Below are 19,562 nucleotides of genomic sequence, written 5' to 3'. Positions count from 1 at the left end.
ATGTGATAAATGTATTCATATTAAAAAAGCACTTAATTAAGAGTAGTGTGAGTATACTGTGATTTAAATTTTAAATTTCTGCATTGTTAAAAAGGGCCGCTTGTTACTATGACAAATGCGCATCAAAGTTGGGCTTACTTTACGATTACAATAGTGTCGATAGCTCTTTGACTTTTCTTAGAGAAGATCTATAATATAAAAATGTCAGTATCGTGAAACCATTGCTAAGTTTGACCTATGCTAAACAGGAACGTCTATTCAACAAGAGTAAAGATAGAACGTTGCAGCATGTTTCCAGTGGGCTCCATACTATTTTTCTATAAATTCATGATTCTTTCTGTTGTCTACTTTTCTCCTATAGTGTGAATTTAGTCCTATTGAAAAGGGCTGGACTGGCAGCCCGGCAGCCTCTTCCATATGCCCACAGGTAGTGACAGTGCCAGCATCCCTACACTGCCCTGGCCACGTGCCTCACCCTGACTTGGAGAGGCCACCTCTAGAGGGGAGAGAAGAGTTGGAATCCATACCTTCCCTATTAAGACTTCCGACAAATGTGTTAATTGTGGGGGCTGGGACACTATACTCAAACCATTAAATCGGTTTCCCTTACGCCACAAAACAGACAACAAAGAACTGTTATAATGTGGTTTGTGCTGACTAGCTGAATTGGAACCAGTAACCTAGAGGTGAGAATCTCTGTATGCTATTACCCAGTCATTTAGTCCCTGTTTGTCATTTACACATTTCAGTTGACTACACTAGCCATTGTGCATCATGGCTTTAGTTACGTAGCATATTAGGCACCTTACAGATATTTTCATTGTGAAGTGATGCTTACTTGCTTCTTGGGTTTTATTTTCAGGTACAAATTTACCTCAGAAAGTTTTAGGGACAACTGAAGAAATAATTGGTAAGAAACATCCAGAAGATACGATCTCTGTGGCATCATCCTTACATTCTAGTCCTCCTGCATCTCCTCAAGGCTCTCCTCGCAAAGGTAAGACGTAACAGTTTAAGCTAGTTGTTCTTACACCAGGCAACGCTTTGTGACACATAATTTGCTTTTTCCATCTCTAGTGATAATAGAAAGTGAAGAAACATGTACCTCCTGATACTTTTTGAACTTTCATGTTTTAGTTTGAATTATTCAGATGCTCTCCAGGTGTTGTGCCTTATATAAGCTAGGACTTCTGTATTCAGAGTGGACATGCATAGATAAGAATGAAGGCAGAAGTCACAGTCACTTCATTCTTTGCAGATTCTTGGTGGTGTTATTCAAATTTCCAATTTTTTAAACATTTCTGTGGAGTATTTTAAAATACGAATTTCTACAATAAATTGGTTTTAACCAGCTACAAAATTCGGGGGAAAAAAGCATATTTAGGTTGATATGTTCCCTTTTTTAGTAATGGAATATTATTACCTTTTTAGTAATCAGGATTTAAAATAACTTATAGCCCTGTGGATTTTACATCACACTTAAAAAGAACCTCTTGATGTAAAATGCCTGAAATCGGTCTTGTTCGTTGACCTACATTTTTGTAATTCACAGTGAAGCTTTTTTTGTCTTGAGTAGACTGGGTAGTGTGTATGCAAATGCAATTTCACGTTAGCTGCACGTGTAGTATTTTAAATGGTGTGTGTATTTCTTACACTGGATGCTCCACACTCTTTTTGTATTTTGGTAAAAAAGTCTCCTTAGTTCTGGCATCATCTTCCTGGATGTAAAAGAATCACATGTTTAAATAATCACAGTACAAGAGGCCACATGGGATTGGGGAAGAAAACCTTATGAATTCTAGCAGGAATGAAAAGCTTCTAGAGCTTTCCCCCGCTCCCATGTTCTGAGTTTGATCCCACTTTTGCGAGCTCTTTTTTTATTATTTGCCATATTTGTGGCAGCGATATGGTAAGTGATGTCAGACCAGAGCTTGAATTCTAACTCTGTTCCCCACTATAGCTGCATTACTAAGCCCAGGTAATTTATAAGCTGAACAAAGACCAGCTATTTTAGGGACTTTATACAAGGGTTAAACGAAGTAGTATTTATAAAGCCTGATAGACGATAAGTGTTTAGTAAATTGAAGTGTGTCCTCTTTGTCCCTTCTGCCATCCCAGGGTAACTTAGCTTCATTCTAACGTTTCCTGTTCTCCTTCACATAGCTGAGAGAAGCTGGAATTTTCATTCAGATTTTACTCAGAAAAGATTAGTACAAATTAAACAGGATGTATAAACAATATATATTAACAGGTATGTTTTTAAAACACAGGTCTCTGATCTTGTGGTATGTAGCTCACATGTGATTTTGTGAAGTACAGTCTGTTTCATCCTCTTACTGTGTGCCTGGTGCCCTCCGAGGTCCTCCTTACCACATCCATTCACACAGATGGTCCTAATGAACAGTGGCTGTGTGTTCTTAATCCTCTTTCAGGCACATCTTTACACCCTCCACCCCTTGGGGAGACTAATCGGAAGTCCATCATAGACAGTTCTCTAACTAGGAAACTAGTTGATTGGATTTGGTGTTCTTGCCTGAACGTTACTTGTAAGAACAAGAATTTCCCCATTGCTCTCATTCTCGACAGAAAATCTACTCTCACCACTAGAATAGAGAGTCTTTGCCACAGTGTCTTTCAGTATGTGGCCAGCAATTGACCTTGACATTCATAGCTTTGGGAGCCTATCATAGGCATGTTGAGAATCTTTGGAAACCTGAGGAGTTTATTATCTTTAAAACTGTTACTAATTGTACAGTATGTTTTACCAAAACCCCAACCAGTTATTGGATTTCTTTTTGTTTCCATAGACATGGTCTTGCCAGTAGTCTGTAACTGAACAAAAATGTTACTAAACTAAGAATACAATAGTAGGATCTGTTTCTGGTTCTTGCTAAACTTGGAATTAGTGTTCTGTTTTTTAACATTCAAGGAAATAAGCCTAGATTCCTATTTTTTATAAGGGGAATTTATATAAGTAAGAACTTTTAAAAAATGACATCAGGCAGCCTTAACCTCCATCTTCCTCAATACATAAGGAGGGCAACCTTTCCACCTTGGAGATGAAACAGGATCAGAAATGGTGCTTTATAAATACTTATATTGTACTTAGTATTTATATGTCCTGTCTGGCTTTTTACCAAGCTTTTTCTTAGTAGAATCTGCCTGAAAATTATAGACATAGTTACTTTTGAGAAATAATTCTGGTTACCTGATACTCTTGTCATATTTTTCCTTATGATTTTACCACCCTGGCTTACTTTCAACAATATTTTATTACCAGCTTGTTCTGATTAAGGTAATTTTTCTCCCATGTTCTGTTTTGCAATGACTGAAGTATTTATGGTATATTGTAGACTTCTGTCCTTTAAGAAATACATTACTAGATTTCAGTTTTTCCAGTATTGTTAAAATGTTTGAATTTTTTTAATAACAAAATACTCTGTAATAGAAACCAAGCTAATTGTGATTAATTGGAAAGAATTAATTGACCGTGACAGGGTTTTTGCATCTCTCCCTCCAGTTGGCAGTATCCTATCTGATCTCAGCATCCTGCTGCGCCTCTCAGGGTCTTCCTCATCCCCTCCCCGTGAGTCCAGCACCAAGATCAGTGGCCAGAGCTGCCCCGGCATAGGCGGGGTTTACTTGCAAAAGAAAATCCTTCAGATTACCAGGAGCACAGCCAAAAGGACAGACAGGACCGAGAAGGCCACTGAGGAGGATAGAGACAGGACAAGTTGTGAGAACACAGCCAGAAAAAGAGTGACGTCCCCGTTTAGAAGATTTAGGGAAAGAACTCTTTCAAGGGAGAGACTAGCCAACAGCAAAAAAGAGGACGCAGATCACAATCAAGCTACAGAAAGCTGTGAGAAAGTGAAGGATGTTGGAAGCAACATCAAAGATGAGAAAGGGAAAGACATCTTCAGTTCAAATAGCCGAGGCAACAGTAACACTTTAAACTGCTTCTATACGCGATTCAAGTCTAAAAGGAGAAAGACAATCTGATGGAGTTCCTTACTTAATTTTAGTGTGGAATTTGTTTTCATTTATTAATGTAAATGTAGCTTAAGTTATTTATCGAACAAATTTTAGTCAGAAAACTTAGTGTATAATATGATTGATATAGGCATTTTATGATTAGTGTTAAAGGTACTCTAGCAACAAAGTCATATTTATATAAAGTGCCTTATTTGTACATGTTATTTTCCTAATGTTAGTAAAATTTATACTCTTGTTTTCTGTAGTTGGCTTTATTTCCTACTGTGAATGAAATAAGTAGAGGTGCTTTTTAAAAATCAGTATTTACTTTCTCATGAGAACACCCAGGAATGATCTTATCACCACCTTTACCTCAGAATTCTATTGTTCTTATTACTGCAACTACTTTACCTGCTAAGGGAAAAAGAAGGCAAGAAGCTGCATCTTGTCCACACTTTTAATTTTATCCGTTTTTCATATAAATCTCTGGCCCAGAGGAGGAAGAGGAGATAGTCTAAAATAGCAAGTAAAAATCATGTGGAAATTTGTTAAAAATGTAGTTACTGTGTCTACCACAAACCTCATAAATACTGAATTGCCAGAAATAAGCCCAAGAATATATATATTAATAACCCTTCAGGTGATTCTTAGAGCTGATTATATTTGAGAAATACTGATCTAACAGATACAGGGATGTAATTACTCTTAAAACAGTAAAGCAGGTCTATCCCCTAGGATAAAAGAGCAATGATTTTTTCTTTTGAGGAAGAATTTATATATGTTTATATTTATATATTTTTAAATTTACTACATCCGTTTTCATGGTACGCTTGAAAATTACCAGTCAATTCATAAAGGGCACTGAGAAAGTAGCAGTGAGTGGTCACAGGTCAAAAGACTGACTTATCTCAACTTGTCCTGTGCCTGGTCCCATAAGGCAAATATAAATCAGCCATATTCTTGGTGTTAATTTTTCTTTTTGAGATAATTAGTGGAACTACTCATTATGGTTATTGTTCAACAGATTTTTTCTTTAGTGACTTGAGTTATATGTGAATATAAAACCTGTAGTTTTTCTTAATGAGATTTCTAGGGATTGTCCTGAAAGTCGTGTATCTCTTGAACCTCATTTGTCCAGTGAACAGGAAAATAATTGTTTGCTTCGTTGAGACCTACTGGCATTTTCTTTTCTTTCTAAATAAAAGAGGTTTTGTTTACTTTTCTAACAGTTATCAAAACAGACATAATGTACATTTAACTGTCATGCTGCAGATTTATTTTTGGATGCTTCCATCTCATTCCATCTCTACCCCTTTATTCCAGAAAATGCAAAAGAAAATGTCTCTTGCTATATCTGCTGTGCAGTAAGTCAGAGAACAATTTAAAACAGGCAGATGCTGTTTTTTTCAGAACACATTTTTATAAATTTGTCAGTTTTGCTGTTTAATGCAATATTCTTCAAAGTTGGTGAAGAAAAAGGAAACCAGGTATAAGATTAAATCCGTATTTATTAAAAAATATGAAAATAATTGCTTTCAACTTGGGGCAAGACTCCTTAGGTATTATTCAGTATATCTAGGGTAAGTATGTGTGGTTGGAGAAAGCAGAAAAGAATTCTTTCTCTTGAGTCTTGATTCCCCTCCCCCACTCCTACCTCAAGGTGATATTCTAGACATTCAGATCAGGCCATGAAATATTTATGTTCATTAAAAAAGGAGACGCAGGATTAAAAAGAAGTTGAGAAATTCAAGATGTCTGCTTTTTACTATTTTGAAATACATGTAATTTCTCCTTGTTTTATTAAATGCTTACAACTATGTGAGAACGTGGGGCAGGTACATATTTGGACTAGTTTCCTCAGTAGTCCTGATTTTGACTTCCAATTTCTTGAGTTTGGAGGTGGGTTGGTACAGTATAGATAGGTAGGTGAGTGAATATGGAGGGAAGGTGTGTAGGAGATTGGCATCATTACAGCCACATAGATGGAAACTGAGATTGCTACTCACTGTCTTTTGCTGTTTTTATGCTTTTCTTTGTCTTCTCCCTGACCACATACCCCTACCTATTTCCTTGTTTTGTAGTTTGATCACTTGTTTTTTCTCATTTAGGTTGTACACTTATGACATCAACTAAATCTGACAACTTGTCTGACTCCAGCCATAGCGAAATTTCTTCACGATCCAGCATCGTGAGCAATTGTTCTGTTGACTCCATGTCTACAGCTCTACAGGATGAACGGTGTTCTTCACATGCTGTGGCGGTCCCTGAATCCACTGGACCATTGGAAAAAACAGAACACTCCTCAGGGATAGGAGACCATAGTCAGCTGGGCCCTGGGTAAAACATACTTGCCTGTGTTCATATCACAAAACCCAAGCTGAGTGGCCACTGCAAGCAGTGCTCCCCAACTTGGCCTTAAATACCCCCTATCCCCTGGGGTGGTTGCAGGGGGATCCCTAAAATAATATGAGGGCCAAGCATGGATTATCTGTATCTCATTTGCAAATGAGTACTATTTTATGTATGGGTGCTCATTTTTGAAGTGTTAGTGAATTCAAGTAACTTTCTGTCAAGTATATTTTTATTTAATAAGAACTCACAGAAGCTGCTGTTGACAACAGGGGAGGTGGTTGTTGCACTGTGGCTGTTAAGTTAGAGAATGCTCAAAAGATTGTATAATGGGAAGTATACCCAGTACTTTACACAGTGTAGACGTGTTGAGGGAGTAGGGCCAGTCCTTGATCTGAAAGTATGATTTGGAGAGTAAGAATTACTTGTGGAACTCCAAAGCTTTTTTTTTTTTTTTTAAGTTAACTGTAAATTTAAATTTACAATCACATAAAATGGAAATCTTTGAGAAAACATTGAGAAAGTTGATTCTAAGCCGATAAATAATGTTAAATTTGGTATTCCTTAATATGAAAAACTGAAGATATAGTAAAGTATTAGCATATTTATAAAAGTTTTTAAAGTATGATTCTCTAGACCAGGGTTCAGCAGACCTTTCTATAAAAGTCAAAATAGTAAATAATGTCAGCAGGCTATCAGTTTGCTCCAGACCATACAGAAACATCTGTTGGCCAGATTTGACCCTGGAGCCTTTATTTGGGCCACCCCTGCTATAAATACTAGAATTCATTTAATAGTTGTTAGTTAGTCAGGGAAGTTACTCTTTACTTGGCATTGTAGTAGGCTGATCTCAGAATTAAATTGGAAAACCAAACATGGTTCCTATAGTTGAGAATTCTTTATTCTGTATCCATGTAGAGAATGTAGCATTATATTGACCAAGAATGAAAATGTATACTTAATTGTATTCGTTTCAAACCTCATTTTTCATTTTCACTTAAAATCAATTCAAGAAAAATTCTTAGGTAACCTTGCTAAGTATTTGAGTTTCTTCCATGTATGTTTCTAGCTAAATACTAACATTAATGGGAATAGAGATTAAGTGATGATTAATTACAGTGTCTTTTTTTCTTTCAAAAGATTATTTTGGTATTGAACATTGATGATCCATGTTCTGTAGTCTCTTGTAGGCAGTAGTACTTGGATTGGACAGGAGGTTTTTTCAGGAAGCCAGTAAATCACTTTTAATTGTGTATCCTTAACTTTTTTTTTTTTTAAAAAGGTGGACACTGTCAAAGCCATCTCTAGTCAAGAGTTTAGCTGTGTCATCTTCTATGAGTAATGAAGAGATTTCTCATGAACATATCATTTTAGAAGCAGCCGATAGTGGTCGTGGAAGCTGGACTTCCTGTTCAAGCAGCTCCCATGACAACTTCCAAAGCCTTCCAAACCCAAAAGGCTGGGATTTTTTGAACTCTTACCGACAGACCCATTTGGATGGCCCCATTGTTGAAGTTGAACCCCCTGACTGTGAGCCCTATTCCTGTCCTAAAGGCTGCTCCCGAACTTGTGGTCAATGTAAAGGAAGCCTAGAGACTAATCAGATGAGACAGAGTTGGGCCTCCTCCAGTTCTCTGTCTGACACATATGAACCAAACTATGGGACAGTTAAAAGGAGAGTGTTGGAGAGCACCCCACTTGAGTCTTCTGAAGGCTTGGACCCCAAGGATGGCACTGACCCAGTTTATAAAACTGTTACGTCAAGTACAGAAAAGGGCTTGATTGGTAAGTTGTGTGTTCTTTGTCATATCTGTGGCATTGAGAGATTAAGTGGCAAAAAATCGCATTGGGATATGTTGGCCCAGAATTTTACGCTTGGCAAATATTCCATCTCTCTCTCCGACCTCTCTTCCTGCCCTCTACAAACAAGTTATTTTCAGAAAGTTCATGCTTTCTTAAGGGTTTGGGGGCATGTGCTCAAGCCTATTAAAATGAAAAGACTGTTATGAAGGTGCTTAATTAAGGCGACAGTTTTGTTTTGTTTTTCAGGTCTCTTTGGTTTCATTAAGGAAAGATTTTATTGTTATGCAGTAGTAATGAAGGGATTGTTCTCTCTCCACCTCATAGTTTGGGCCACAAATGTTTTCTACAAATGGTAGAAACTTTGGTACTATTTTTAGATAGCAGAAGTGAGGGTAATTGTGTTTAGAAAGTCCAAATTTTCACCATACCCTTCTAGCACACAGCGTGGGTGCCCCAACTCCTGTTGTGGGCTCCATTCTGAGCACACGCAGCTCTCTTGGTGTATGTATCCTTTTAGTATTTTGCCCTCAAATATATTTTTTTCATTTATTCCTTGAATTATGTAAGTATTAGGATATAGTAGCCCCTGCTTTTCTATTTATATGGAATGACTATATTATGAATCAACTCTGTAACATATTCCTGAAGTCAATTTAAATTTCTAAGAATGTGAAAGATGTGCTGATTTTTATAGCACATTTGTAGTACATTTTTTTTTACTTGTCAAATTGCATTATGGATTGGGATTTTTAGCTCATTCATTTTTTTCCAAGGATTTTTTTTTACATCTTTCTAGGTAACCACTATATGGATATATAAGCATGTGTGTGCAAGGATATACAATTAATCTCTTGTCCTTTTAGGCAACTAGATTTTTAAGAATCTTTTATTTCATTTCCAGATGACTCTGGGCAAATTCCTTAAATTCTTCATTCTTGTCTTACTGGTCTTGACAACTTGTGCTCTGCCCTGTCCCTGCCACATCCTCTCAGCTAGGAATGGAAATCCTTTAGGACCTTGATACTATATGCAGATTTTGCTGGTACATTTGTAGAAATTTCAGTATGGGAGAACTTGATCCTCTAAAAGGAGACTTAATATTAGAATTATTAATGGTCCTTTTTAATTTATTCTGCTTATATGTAGGTAATGCTTGTGTTTAAAAGTTACTTACGTCATCAGGATATTCAGATCCACCTGTCCCTTAGATCCTGCGAATTGCTCTTAATTTCATGGAACTTCCTTTTTTCTTTAACCCATTTCTGATGCTTTTTGAAACTTTGCCTTACTCCCAACATTTGCAAACTTAGGGAAAAGGATTTTAGGTCACAATTTTTCTAAAGTCACAGTTATTTTTTCAAAAATGTTTTAACAATTACTCATTTTTGAGAGATGGAGAGAGGCAGAGCATGACTGGGGGAGGGGCGGAGAGAGAGAGAGACACAGAGGGAGACACAGAATCTCAAGCAGGCTCCAGGCTCTGAACTGTCAGCACAGAGCCCCATGCAGGGGCTTGTGAACTCATCAACCATGAGATCATGACCTGAGCTGAAGTTGGACACTTAACTGACTGAGCCACCCAGGCACCCCAATCACAGTTATTTTTAATGTCCACTAAAAACCACGGAAACTTAGGATGAATTGCCTAAAATGATAGCTGTTTTTTTCTTTTTCACTTAGTCACAGATCAGAAGTTGGAAGGAAGGTTCTTGAAGGAATTAGGACCTCTGTTTCCCAGAACGTTAATGTTGTTCATATGCCAGGACTGATAGTCCACCTGGGAGGCCATGAAACAGTGGTTTGTGTCTCAGGGACAGGGTAGAAGAGACCTGAAATAGAGGGCCCAGACGTCCTTCCTGTGAAAATCCTCTCAGTCAGCAGAGCATAGATGTTCAGGGTAAACTGTTCAATGCTTCTGACTCCATCGTCCTCAGACCTGGAGTCGTCGAGGAGCCAGGCAGACATCTCTGTGGTGCAAGGGCCCCCCCCTGCAGAGGGGGGCCCGTCATGGCATCATTGTTTTCAGTTCTCTGTCACTCTGTTTATTTATGTTTATAAGACCTCATGTGATTTATGTGTTTGAAAAAACTGGTTTAATACTAAGGTTTAAAATAGTGTGTTTTTATAATCTGTCATTGTATTCAAATATATTTATTTAGTTTGGTTTTGGTTTCTGTTTTGTCAGTGTAATAAGTTTCAGTATGGTTTTTTTCATTTCTTACATTTTTCATTAACATTTCCATTGCTTATTTTTCATGCCAGTGTACTGTGTCACCTCACCCAAGAAGGAGGATAGGTATAGGGAGCCACCTCCCACTCCTCCAGGATACATGGGCATTTCTTTAGCGGACCTAAAGGAAGGACCCCACCTACACCTAAGACCTCCAGATTATAGTGTGGCAGTGCAGAGGTCAAAGATGATGCATAACAGCCTCTCTAGACTTCCACCAGCTTCTCTCGGTAGCAGCCCCGTGGCCTGTGTTCCATCGAAGATTGTAACTCAGCCTCAGAGGCATATTTTGCAACCATCCCATCCTAAACTAGCAGATGTGACTGACGCAGATAGCGAAACAGATGGTATGTTGACAAACTACCTTAATGGGTCTTAAATGAATTGCTGAATACATTAATTGGTCTTTACTATGTTATTTTACATAATCATTAAGGTTACATGTAAAATGCCTTACAAATCTCTGGTAAAAAAAGAAATTCCTAAATACAGGGGTGTATTTTTTTTTTAATGGAGAGATCAAGCTGCTTGTTTCTTTGCGCCCTGTACCTTTCTTCTGGCTCAAATAGGGTATTCTCATATTTGACAAATAGCAGCTCAATCTCAGAGGATAATTTCAAGAGGAGGCACTTGACATTAGTGGAGTTGTGTCTCCCATAAAAGCATGAAAACTTCAAAGTGCAAATATCAAAGTGCTGAGTTGCCTGAATTCATGCCGTTGATGTCGTTTCTCTTATGAGCAAAACTCTTGACTGACTGCAGCTGGGGCGATATTTCAAAAATGGTTCGCTTTATTAAAAATAAGTAAAATTGTATCCTTTTAAACAGTAGAGTAATGAAGTGATGAAAAAGCAGTTAGGAAATTGTAGTTTTTCAGCCTTCAAGTGTGATCAACACTCATAAATGTCATTATAATAAAATCAGGGCCCTGATGGGATATTTGAGAGGATTTCTCGTTGAAATTGACTAATTGTCTAAACAGGTAACTACATTGTAAGTTGATTTTCATTAATATGCCTCATCTACCACTTTCCTCTGTTTTTACTGTTTGCAGAAAATGAACAGGTCTCAGCAGTCTAGACTTTGGAGCACCCGTTTGAAGTTTACTGAAAGTCGTCGGGGAAGGAGTGGGTAGAACCACGTCATGATTCTGCAGGCCATTGCCAACAAAAAGCTTGCTGCTGCTGCTAATCCAGAGGTTTCATTCCCTGTACCCTGAGCAATGAAATAGCCCTGAGTTATGCTTCCTTTTATTTAATCCTTGTAGATGCATAGTTTCTTCAGCTATGGATATTGTGCCTGGAAACCAGTCTTCACTTCACACACCAGACCTGCCTTGGGACCACAGTTACTAGAACAGATTCAAACTCAGAGTCCTCCCTGTGTATATCAGATTTTTCTTGAAGAAGTTATTTTTAAGAGAGTAGTGGTAGTATTTCCAAGCCATAGCTTGGGTTAATGGACAAATTGAAAATGTCTGCCAATACCAAGGATACTCTTGTGTATTTGAAAAGTAACTTATTATTTCAAGTTTTGTGGTTTTCTTTGTATTGGGGAGCTACCATTAGTGGATGTTTATGTTTTAGGCCATAAAACTGTCTCTGGTCTGAACAAACTGAAGTCATCTTTCCAGGATGATATGCTTAATGTATACAGAGATGAACTTGATCTGTTGCACCAGTGCAAGGTAGGGTCTCCGTTTGAGTGGGGAAGGAAGCCGTATTTGGTTAAGGTGTTAGGAGGGAAGATACTGCCATCTGCTGATTTGGAAGGCCAAATGAAGCTGCCACAGGGTTTCTTATTAGTCCTTTGGGAAAGGGAGGCTATAATTAGGTCGGTAGCCACCCTCATCTCTAAAGAATGAAGTTTTCCTTAAACATGTATACCAACCCTTTTTGAAGTGAATGTCGTGCTGCATCTACCTAAAAGTATAAATCCAGTAAGTAGGAATGGGTTCTAGAGAGTTCTGCAGAAACCCAAAACAAAAATTTTTAAATGCTCAAATAATGGAGTTCTTTTTTTAAGAAGGAAGTGCAATCATTGGTGTGTAATCATGGAGATGAATTAAGCTTTATGTAATGTTCTGCAACATCCCCTCCACTCAATCTCACAGCATGAGGCTGTGTTCATAAACCTTGCGGCCCCCAGCTGCCTGCAACACAGCTCATTAGTGTACCAAGGTATTAATTGGTTGAAAATTTTAGGGGGGGACAGAGGAGCTAGAATTATGGGAATGATTCTCTCTTGGCTCTCAGTTTAAGCCCTTGAGAGGAAAGAGATCTATGTTTTAACAGTCTGTTGGGCATGGCGCTCCTTAACTGTTTAGTTAAAATTTCCGTGACTGTTTACTGGGCGACCTAGACCTTACACATTTTTACAAATTAAATACGGTGTTTTCTATATCTTAAGTTTAAATTTAATCATGTTTTAAAAATGTAAATGCAGGTGAGAGCTTAATTAACTTCTATGACTACCAAAAAAAGAAAAAAAAAAAAAACCAAAGCCATTCATGTGCACTACCCAGATCAACTTGGAGCCAAAATGGGTTTACTTCTGAGTACTAATTGTCTATATGTGAATTTATAGGATTTAGCTGGTTTGTGATTTCCTTTTCAAGACTGTTTCCTCTTTTTTTCCTAGCTGTCTCTTCTCTCTCTCCTTCCCTGCACCCCCCCACCCCAACCCTTGGTTTTTGTTGTTGTTGTTGTTAAGTAGGCTTCATGCCTTATGTGGAATTTGAACTGTTGACCCTGAGGTTAAGAGTCACATGCTCTACTGACTGAGCCAGTTAGGCACCTCTCCCACCCCAGTCCCCTTCGTTTTAAAATCATGAATCATTTCCAAGTGGTAAGTGGCAGTGGTCTATCTTTTCTGCCAAAATGATTGTCTCTTCATTTTAGGAAAAATAGCCTATCTGAAAACTTCCTTTGGGCCAAAAACAAAAAAACAAAACAAAAAAATGTCAATCTGAAACTTAAAGCCTTAAAAACCTGCCCACCACCCACCCCACCAGGTATGTCAGAATGAGGCTAATTGGCTCTCTAGCTTTCTTGGTCTGTTGAAATGGAAAATGGCCTGGATCAAAAATCCTGGTTTAAAAGTCACACTGTAGTGATTTAACCTATAAATACTGGTCCTTTGATTACAAAAAATGTTCCTTCACTGATTTACGCAGTATTGTTTTCATGTCCAGAGCCAAACAAAGAAAATGAAAGATACTTTTGTTAGTCATTTTTTTTTGTCAAGTTTGAGTATTTATTCTATTTTATATCCATTTCCCCAGAAAAAAAATGTGCTGTTTGTAAAATATCTGTTCATTTGCAGGTGTTTGAAATCATATGGGAGCCTTACCTGTCTTTGTCCTTAATGGTGTCAATAATATCTTGCACAGAGAGTCAGAGGCTGTGCTTTGGGACTGCACCTTGTAGCTGACTTTGTCTGTCTGGCTCCAGCTGTGAGTGTTTGAGTCAGCCAATCACAGTGATCAGGAACTAAAGCCAAATGCTTTGTATGTGGTATGTGTGTATCTCCTAAGAACTCATGGAGTTTGGATTTTTACATTTTAATTTTAATTTAGGGAACACTTCTGCCTTCTCTTAGTTTGTTACATGACTAGAACAAGAGAAGCCTTAACCTGTATTTCCTCCAGTTCTCAATCCCCATTTGTTTTTGTTTTTATTTTAAAATTTTAATGAGACTAGTGCCCTCATCCCACCTCAACTCTAAATCTGTCGGGACTTAAGGAAGTAGTAAATCCTCAGTGCAAAGTTTCTACCAAATAAGTTTCAACAAAACAGTTTCTTCATAATGAAAGATTTGAACAATGAATAAATCCAGTATATACTTCCATAAAAGTTTATCTTAAGTCGTAGATTCTTATTTCCTCCAAATGATTACTATGAATCTGATCTTTGGGGAGAAAAAGACTTAACTGTTTTTTCATGAGGGTGATAAGTCACACTGTCGTCATCTGTATAACCTCCTTGAGAATCTCCCAGGCCGGGAAATGAGGCAGTAATCATGAGGATTCCCAAGAACAAACCTAATTTTTATAAAGTGTTCTCTTCTCTATAAAAAGAAGGAGAGAAAGAGTTTCTTTGTATATTTAAAACAATTACTGTTATTCTGATACATTTTAAGTTTCTAAAAAATGTGATATTAAAGTAGATGTATCCCGTTAGCAGTACCTTAAAGGCCAGAAAAAAGGGATAAATCTTCAAAAAAGTGTCACAGTACATTTTCAAATTTAAACTTGAACTCCAGTTCATCTTCAGCTTTTGTTGTGCTTTTTTAAGGCTTCTTTATTTTTGATACACAGAATGCAGTTGTACTTGACCTTTTGAAATAGAAACATGTGAGCTTATCAGAAAAAGACAAAACAAAACTGCACAGTTGTAATCGAATGCAATTATACTGCACAATTCAGTGATTGTAAAGTATCCTGTAATGAGCAATGTTTGTCTCCTATTTTTTGATACCTCTTAAACTTATGTCTTTTAGAAAGACAGTGCCTCTGTATGCTTTTTGTATTTTTACTGAGTGTAAATATTTGTTATATTTTTGGTTAAGAGAATGTAAAAGTACTGTTTATTATTATCATATCTACTAATACATTGGTGGAATCAATAAAGAATCTACATTAACCTTCTCTGCACGTTATTACAAATGAATGGACACAGATAACTCAAGAGGGCCAGTCTGGGACCGGCATTGGTGTCACATCTCCAGATACTGGAATGATCCAATTACTGTTGACTTTGTAGTGTCTTATAAAATGCCCACCTGTTGTTTGGTTCTTACAAAGTGTGTTTGATTACGTATCAAGCAATAATGGTTACTCCCATTAGGGCTTGTTTTTCTCTTATGACAGGAAAGTCTGTGGGCAGACTGTCCAGGGCTAATCAAGTGACTGCACACTGCTGTCAAGGACTCGCGGCCTTTGTCAGGACATTGATACCTCTTGACATCACCTCTGTTTTGTAGGAAGGGCTTAAGGGAAAAGGTGCAAATTTTATTAGCAAAATAGCAGCTTTTCCAGAAGCTCCACTAGGTATTTCTGCTTTTATCTTACTAGGCAGAAATGTGTCACATTATCGGTGGCTGCAAGGAAACTTGGGAGGTGAACTTTTTTTTTTAAGTATATTTATTTTTGAGAGAGAGGTGGTGGGGCTGGGGGGTGGAGATGGGGGGGGGGGGGAGAGAGAATACCAAGCAGGCTCTGTGCTGTCAGCTTGGAGCCCGACACAGGATTCGATCCCACCAGCCACTGTGAGAGCATGACCTGAGTCGAGATCAAGAGTTGGACACTCAACCGACTGAGCCAGCCAGGCACCCTGGGACGTGAACTTTTTAGTTGAGCAATCCATGGTTCCAAATACAAGTGGGATTCCTTTCAATGAAGGAGGAAAGAATGCATGTTGAGTTGGCAGCTGGCTTGGCCCAGCACAGCATGCCTATTGCCCACTCCTCTAGTGGCAGTAAATGCAGCAGCTTCTTTTACAGGATCAGATCCTAGGACCTTGGCAGATAAGGAGGAAATTATGTTTTAGCATTCCTTTCTAAAATTTTCCCAATCTTTAGTCTGTACCTAAAGAATACTATTTCTGTGAAAGGTAGGGCTTCTTCGTCCTCCCAGCACACACACCAGGTTTTCCCAGGCTGATCCTTCCCCTAACCATTTGTGCAGTATCACTAGTTCATTCCTGTACTTAGAAAATACTAAACATGGGTGTAATAGGTTGAGTAATGGTTACCCAAAAATATCAAGCCCTAATTTCTAGAACTTGTAGATGTTACTGCATTTAAGAACAGGCTCTTTGTAGATATAATTAAGCATTCTGAGATGAGATTACTTTGGATTATCTGGATGAGTCCTATAGGCCAACACAAGTGTCTTTGTAAGAGAGAGACAAACTAAGAAGATAAAAATAGACCTAGTGGAGAAGGCAGTGTGAAGACAGCAGATGTGGCCAGGAGTGGAAGGATGCCAACAGCTTCCAGGAACTAGAAGAGAGGAGATTGTTCCTTAACGCTTCTGGAGGACACCTTGCTTTGGACTTCTGGCCTTGTTTTAAGACACCCAATTTTTGGTCCTTTGTCACTGTAACCCGAGGAAACTAATACACACTACGTTATTTGTCTGATATTGGGGACCCAGAATCTGCAACCTCTCTGCCATCCTCCAGAAGCACCTGATGAACAAAGACCAGGGGTACTGGCCACCCCAGAAGCACTCTCTATAGCCACCTGATCAGTCTGTTGTTTTTGCAACTGTTTACACAAGGGACATTCCTATCATCCTTGCCAAACTTAATATTTCTCATTTTTCTCATTTCAGACATTGTGATAGTGTGTACTGGTATCCTACTGTGGTTTTAATTTTCACAATGACTAACAATGCTAAGCATCTTTTCAAATATTTATCGGCCTTTTGGATATTCTCTTTTGTTTAAATGTTTTTTTAAGATCTTTTTTTAAATTTTTTTGCTAGAATATTGAACTACAGTAGTTTTATAATGACCTGTATCTAGCAATCTTAATTCATTTATTCTAGGTTTGTGTTTCTTTTGGATTTTTCTAGATACTCCCTATCATGTGCTCATAATGACTTTTATTTATTTCCAGTCATTTTGCCTTTCATTTCTCACCTGATTGCACTGGTCACGGTGCTGGTACAGTGTTGAAGTGGTCAGGGTGAAATTCCTTTCTTTGCTCCTGATCTCAAGGGTAAATTTTGTGATTCGCTATTGATCGGAATGACTGCTCTGGGGTTTTAATAAGTATTCTTTAGGGTCAATTTAGGGTGTTTCCTTTTATTTATAACTTGGTAAGTGGGTTTGTGGTGTACTGAATTTTGGCACATGACTTTTCTTGAGTCTCTTGAGATGATCGAATTATTTTTCTTGTATCTCTTAGTGTGGTTGGTTAGTTCATAGATTTCCTAGTGTAACCCCTCCCTCTTCCACACCTGCTCCCCCACTCCACCATCGGCTTTGCTAGAACAAACCCCATTTGGTTATGATATCTTCTTTTTATAGATATATAAACAAGATATACAGATATATCTTGTATTTCTTGATTGATTTTGCAGTATTTTACTTAGACTATTACATCTATGTTCAAGAGAGAGATGGTCTCTAACATCCCTGTCTTATAATACCCTTGTTAGGTTTTGGTATTAAGGTTAAACTGGACTCGTGGAAAGAGCTGGAAGTTACTCTTTGTCTGTTTTTGAAGCTTATGGAAGATTGAACTCTAGCTACTTGCATCTTCCCGGACTCTCACCTGTCTCGTCAGCTCTGGAACACTGATGAGCTCCGCCTCAGTTTCTCCTCCCTTACATTACAGCCTGGAAGTTTTCTTCAGGTAGTAAACTGGGGCAGAGGTAAGGCTCAGCTCTTGTTTTTGTGCTCTCGAGGATTACTGTTCTTCACTGCCCGATGTCCAGTGTCTTGAGTGGCATTGTTTTACATGTTTTCTCTAGTGTGTTAGTTACTTGAGGCATGAGGGTAAAGTGGTACTTACTCCATCTTGACTGGAAGTGGAAGTCCATATAGAAAAATTGAATATAACTGTCAGTAAATAACAGTAACAAGCAAGCACACACACCCTATTCCCCCCCCCCCAAAAAAAAAGCATTTAGGATACAGAGGGCAGGAACAACACAATTAACAAACTTAATCTAATGGACTATATAGAACACTTAATCAGCAACAGCAAAGCCTATGTTCTTTCCAGGTGAACACAGAGCACTGATCAAAGTTGGCTCTCTGGTAAGCCATAAAGTAAGTAAAAAATTGCGAAAAGTTGGACTCCTGAAGAAAAGGCTCTCTGTACAAAATTAAACTAGTAACACAAACTAAAAATTAGAAGTTAAGAAATGTTTCCCCCAATAACCTGGTGGAAAGTAGAAAAAAAATTTAATTAAAATGGAAATATGAATATCAAACCTTTTGGTTGAGATTAAAGCCATACTTAAAGGGGAAGTTTGTAGCCTTAAAATGTATATGTAAGAAAGGCTAAAAATGAATTAAACATCCTCCTCAAGAAACCAGAATAATAACAGCAAATTAAATTCTAATAAATTCAAGAAAATAATAACAAATTAATGAAATATATAACATGACCAACAGAAGATTAACAAAGCACTAAATTCTTTAAAAATTTTAGACTAATAAAATTGCTAATCTCTTGGGGGAATGACCAAGAAAAGAGAAAAATGGCAAAACTGTTATTAGGAATGAAAAGGAATCATTATGATTGACGTCATTAAAGACGAGACGTTTAAAGTAACCAAAATATAGATGAGATAAATTCACAGAAAAAAACAAATCTGTAACAAGGAAAATTTAGTAATCCTGTGGCTGTTAAAGGCGTTGAATCTGTCATTTTAAAAGCCTTTCCACAAAGAAAACTCAAGCCCTGGATGACTTTATCAAAAAATTGCACCAATGCTTACAGAAGAAACAATGCTTGTGTTAACAAAATGTCACCAATAGGAAGGATTTCTTAAATAAGGTCCTCCAAAGACAACTCTAAAGGAAATGATTGATGTATTTGACTGTCTTAAAGACAGGTTTATCTTAAGATACCATTTAAAACCACAAAAGGGGGGCGCCTGGGTGGCTCAGTCGGTTGAGCATCTGACTTCAGCTCAGGTCATGATCTCACGGTCTGTGAGTTCAAGCCCCACGTTGGGCTCTGTGCTGACAGCTCAGAGCCTGGAGCCTGTTTCAGATTGTGTCTCCCTCTCTCTGCCCTTCCCCGCTCATGCGCTCTCTCTGCCTCTCAAAAATGAATAAACGTTAAAAAATTATTTTAAAAAAAGATAAAAACACAAAATGCCATAATAGAGTTGGACAATGTACTTTCATTCATATACCCCTTCAAGGGACAGGTATCCAGAATATATGAAGTACATCTGTATATCAAAAGAAAAACCCTCAATAGAAAACAGGGCAAGACTTAAACTAAATTAGAGGGGAAAATTTCCATTAAACATGGAAAGTTGCTTAATCCCATTTTGAAAAACTACATCGGTTTGGAGTTCGTGTGGAACTTTAGCTCTGCTCTGCTCTATTTTGACTGTAGCAGCAGCTAATCAGGGGCCAGAACCTTTTATACTTTGTAAAAATGTGGCCTGAAAGGGGAAGTTGTGGTAAAATACATTGGAGCCACCAGATGGCGCCACACTAAAGCGTGTTTC

At 37.8% G+C, this 19,562-nt stretch overlaps 2 protein-coding genes across 6 annotated transcripts in view; one reads left to right on the top strand and one right to left on the bottom strand.

Annotated features, from left to right (window-relative positions):
• Positions 1-15,000, top strand: part of RAPGEF6 (Rap guanine nucleotide exchange factor 6) — a 191,222-nt gene extending 176,222 nt beyond the window's left edge. For 3 of the 5 annotated variants that reach the window (XM_047084264.1, XM_047084255.1, XM_047084249.1), the window contains 5 exons: positions 863-997; positions 6,084-6,312; positions 7,607-8,109; positions 10,390-10,704; positions 11,412-15,000. In XM_047084264.1, coding sequence (XP_046940220.1) covers positions 863-997; positions 6,084-6,312; positions 7,607-8,109; positions 10,390-10,704; positions 11,412-11,437 — 1,208 coding nt within the window. In that variant the 3' untranslated portion in view covers positions 11,438-15,000. Of the gene's footprint in view, positions 1-862; positions 998-3,520; positions 6,019-6,083; positions 6,313-7,606; positions 8,110-10,389; positions 10,705-11,411 lie in introns of those variants that run through there. The other 2 variants (XM_047084272.1, XM_047084282.1) reach the window with 2 other exon arrangements.
• The window catches only part of CDC42SE2 (CDC42 small effector 2), a 188,871-nt gene that overhangs the window by 17,494 nt on the left and 151,815 nt on the right, over positions 1-19,562 (bottom strand). The window lies entirely within an intron of this gene.

Source organism: Lynx rufus, unplaced genomic scaffold (genome assembly GCF_022079265.1).
Source record: "Lynx rufus isolate CCGP_SWC_20201006 ecotype Redwood Valley unplaced genomic scaffold, mLynRuf1.p SCAF_1, whole genome shotgun sequence".
NCBI classification, from domain to species: domain Eukaryota; kingdom Metazoa; phylum Chordata; class Mammalia; order Carnivora; family Felidae; genus Lynx; species Lynx rufus.
The sequence above is the reverse complement of the archived record's forward strand: the minus strand, read 5'-3'. Positions and strand labels throughout refer to the sequence as shown.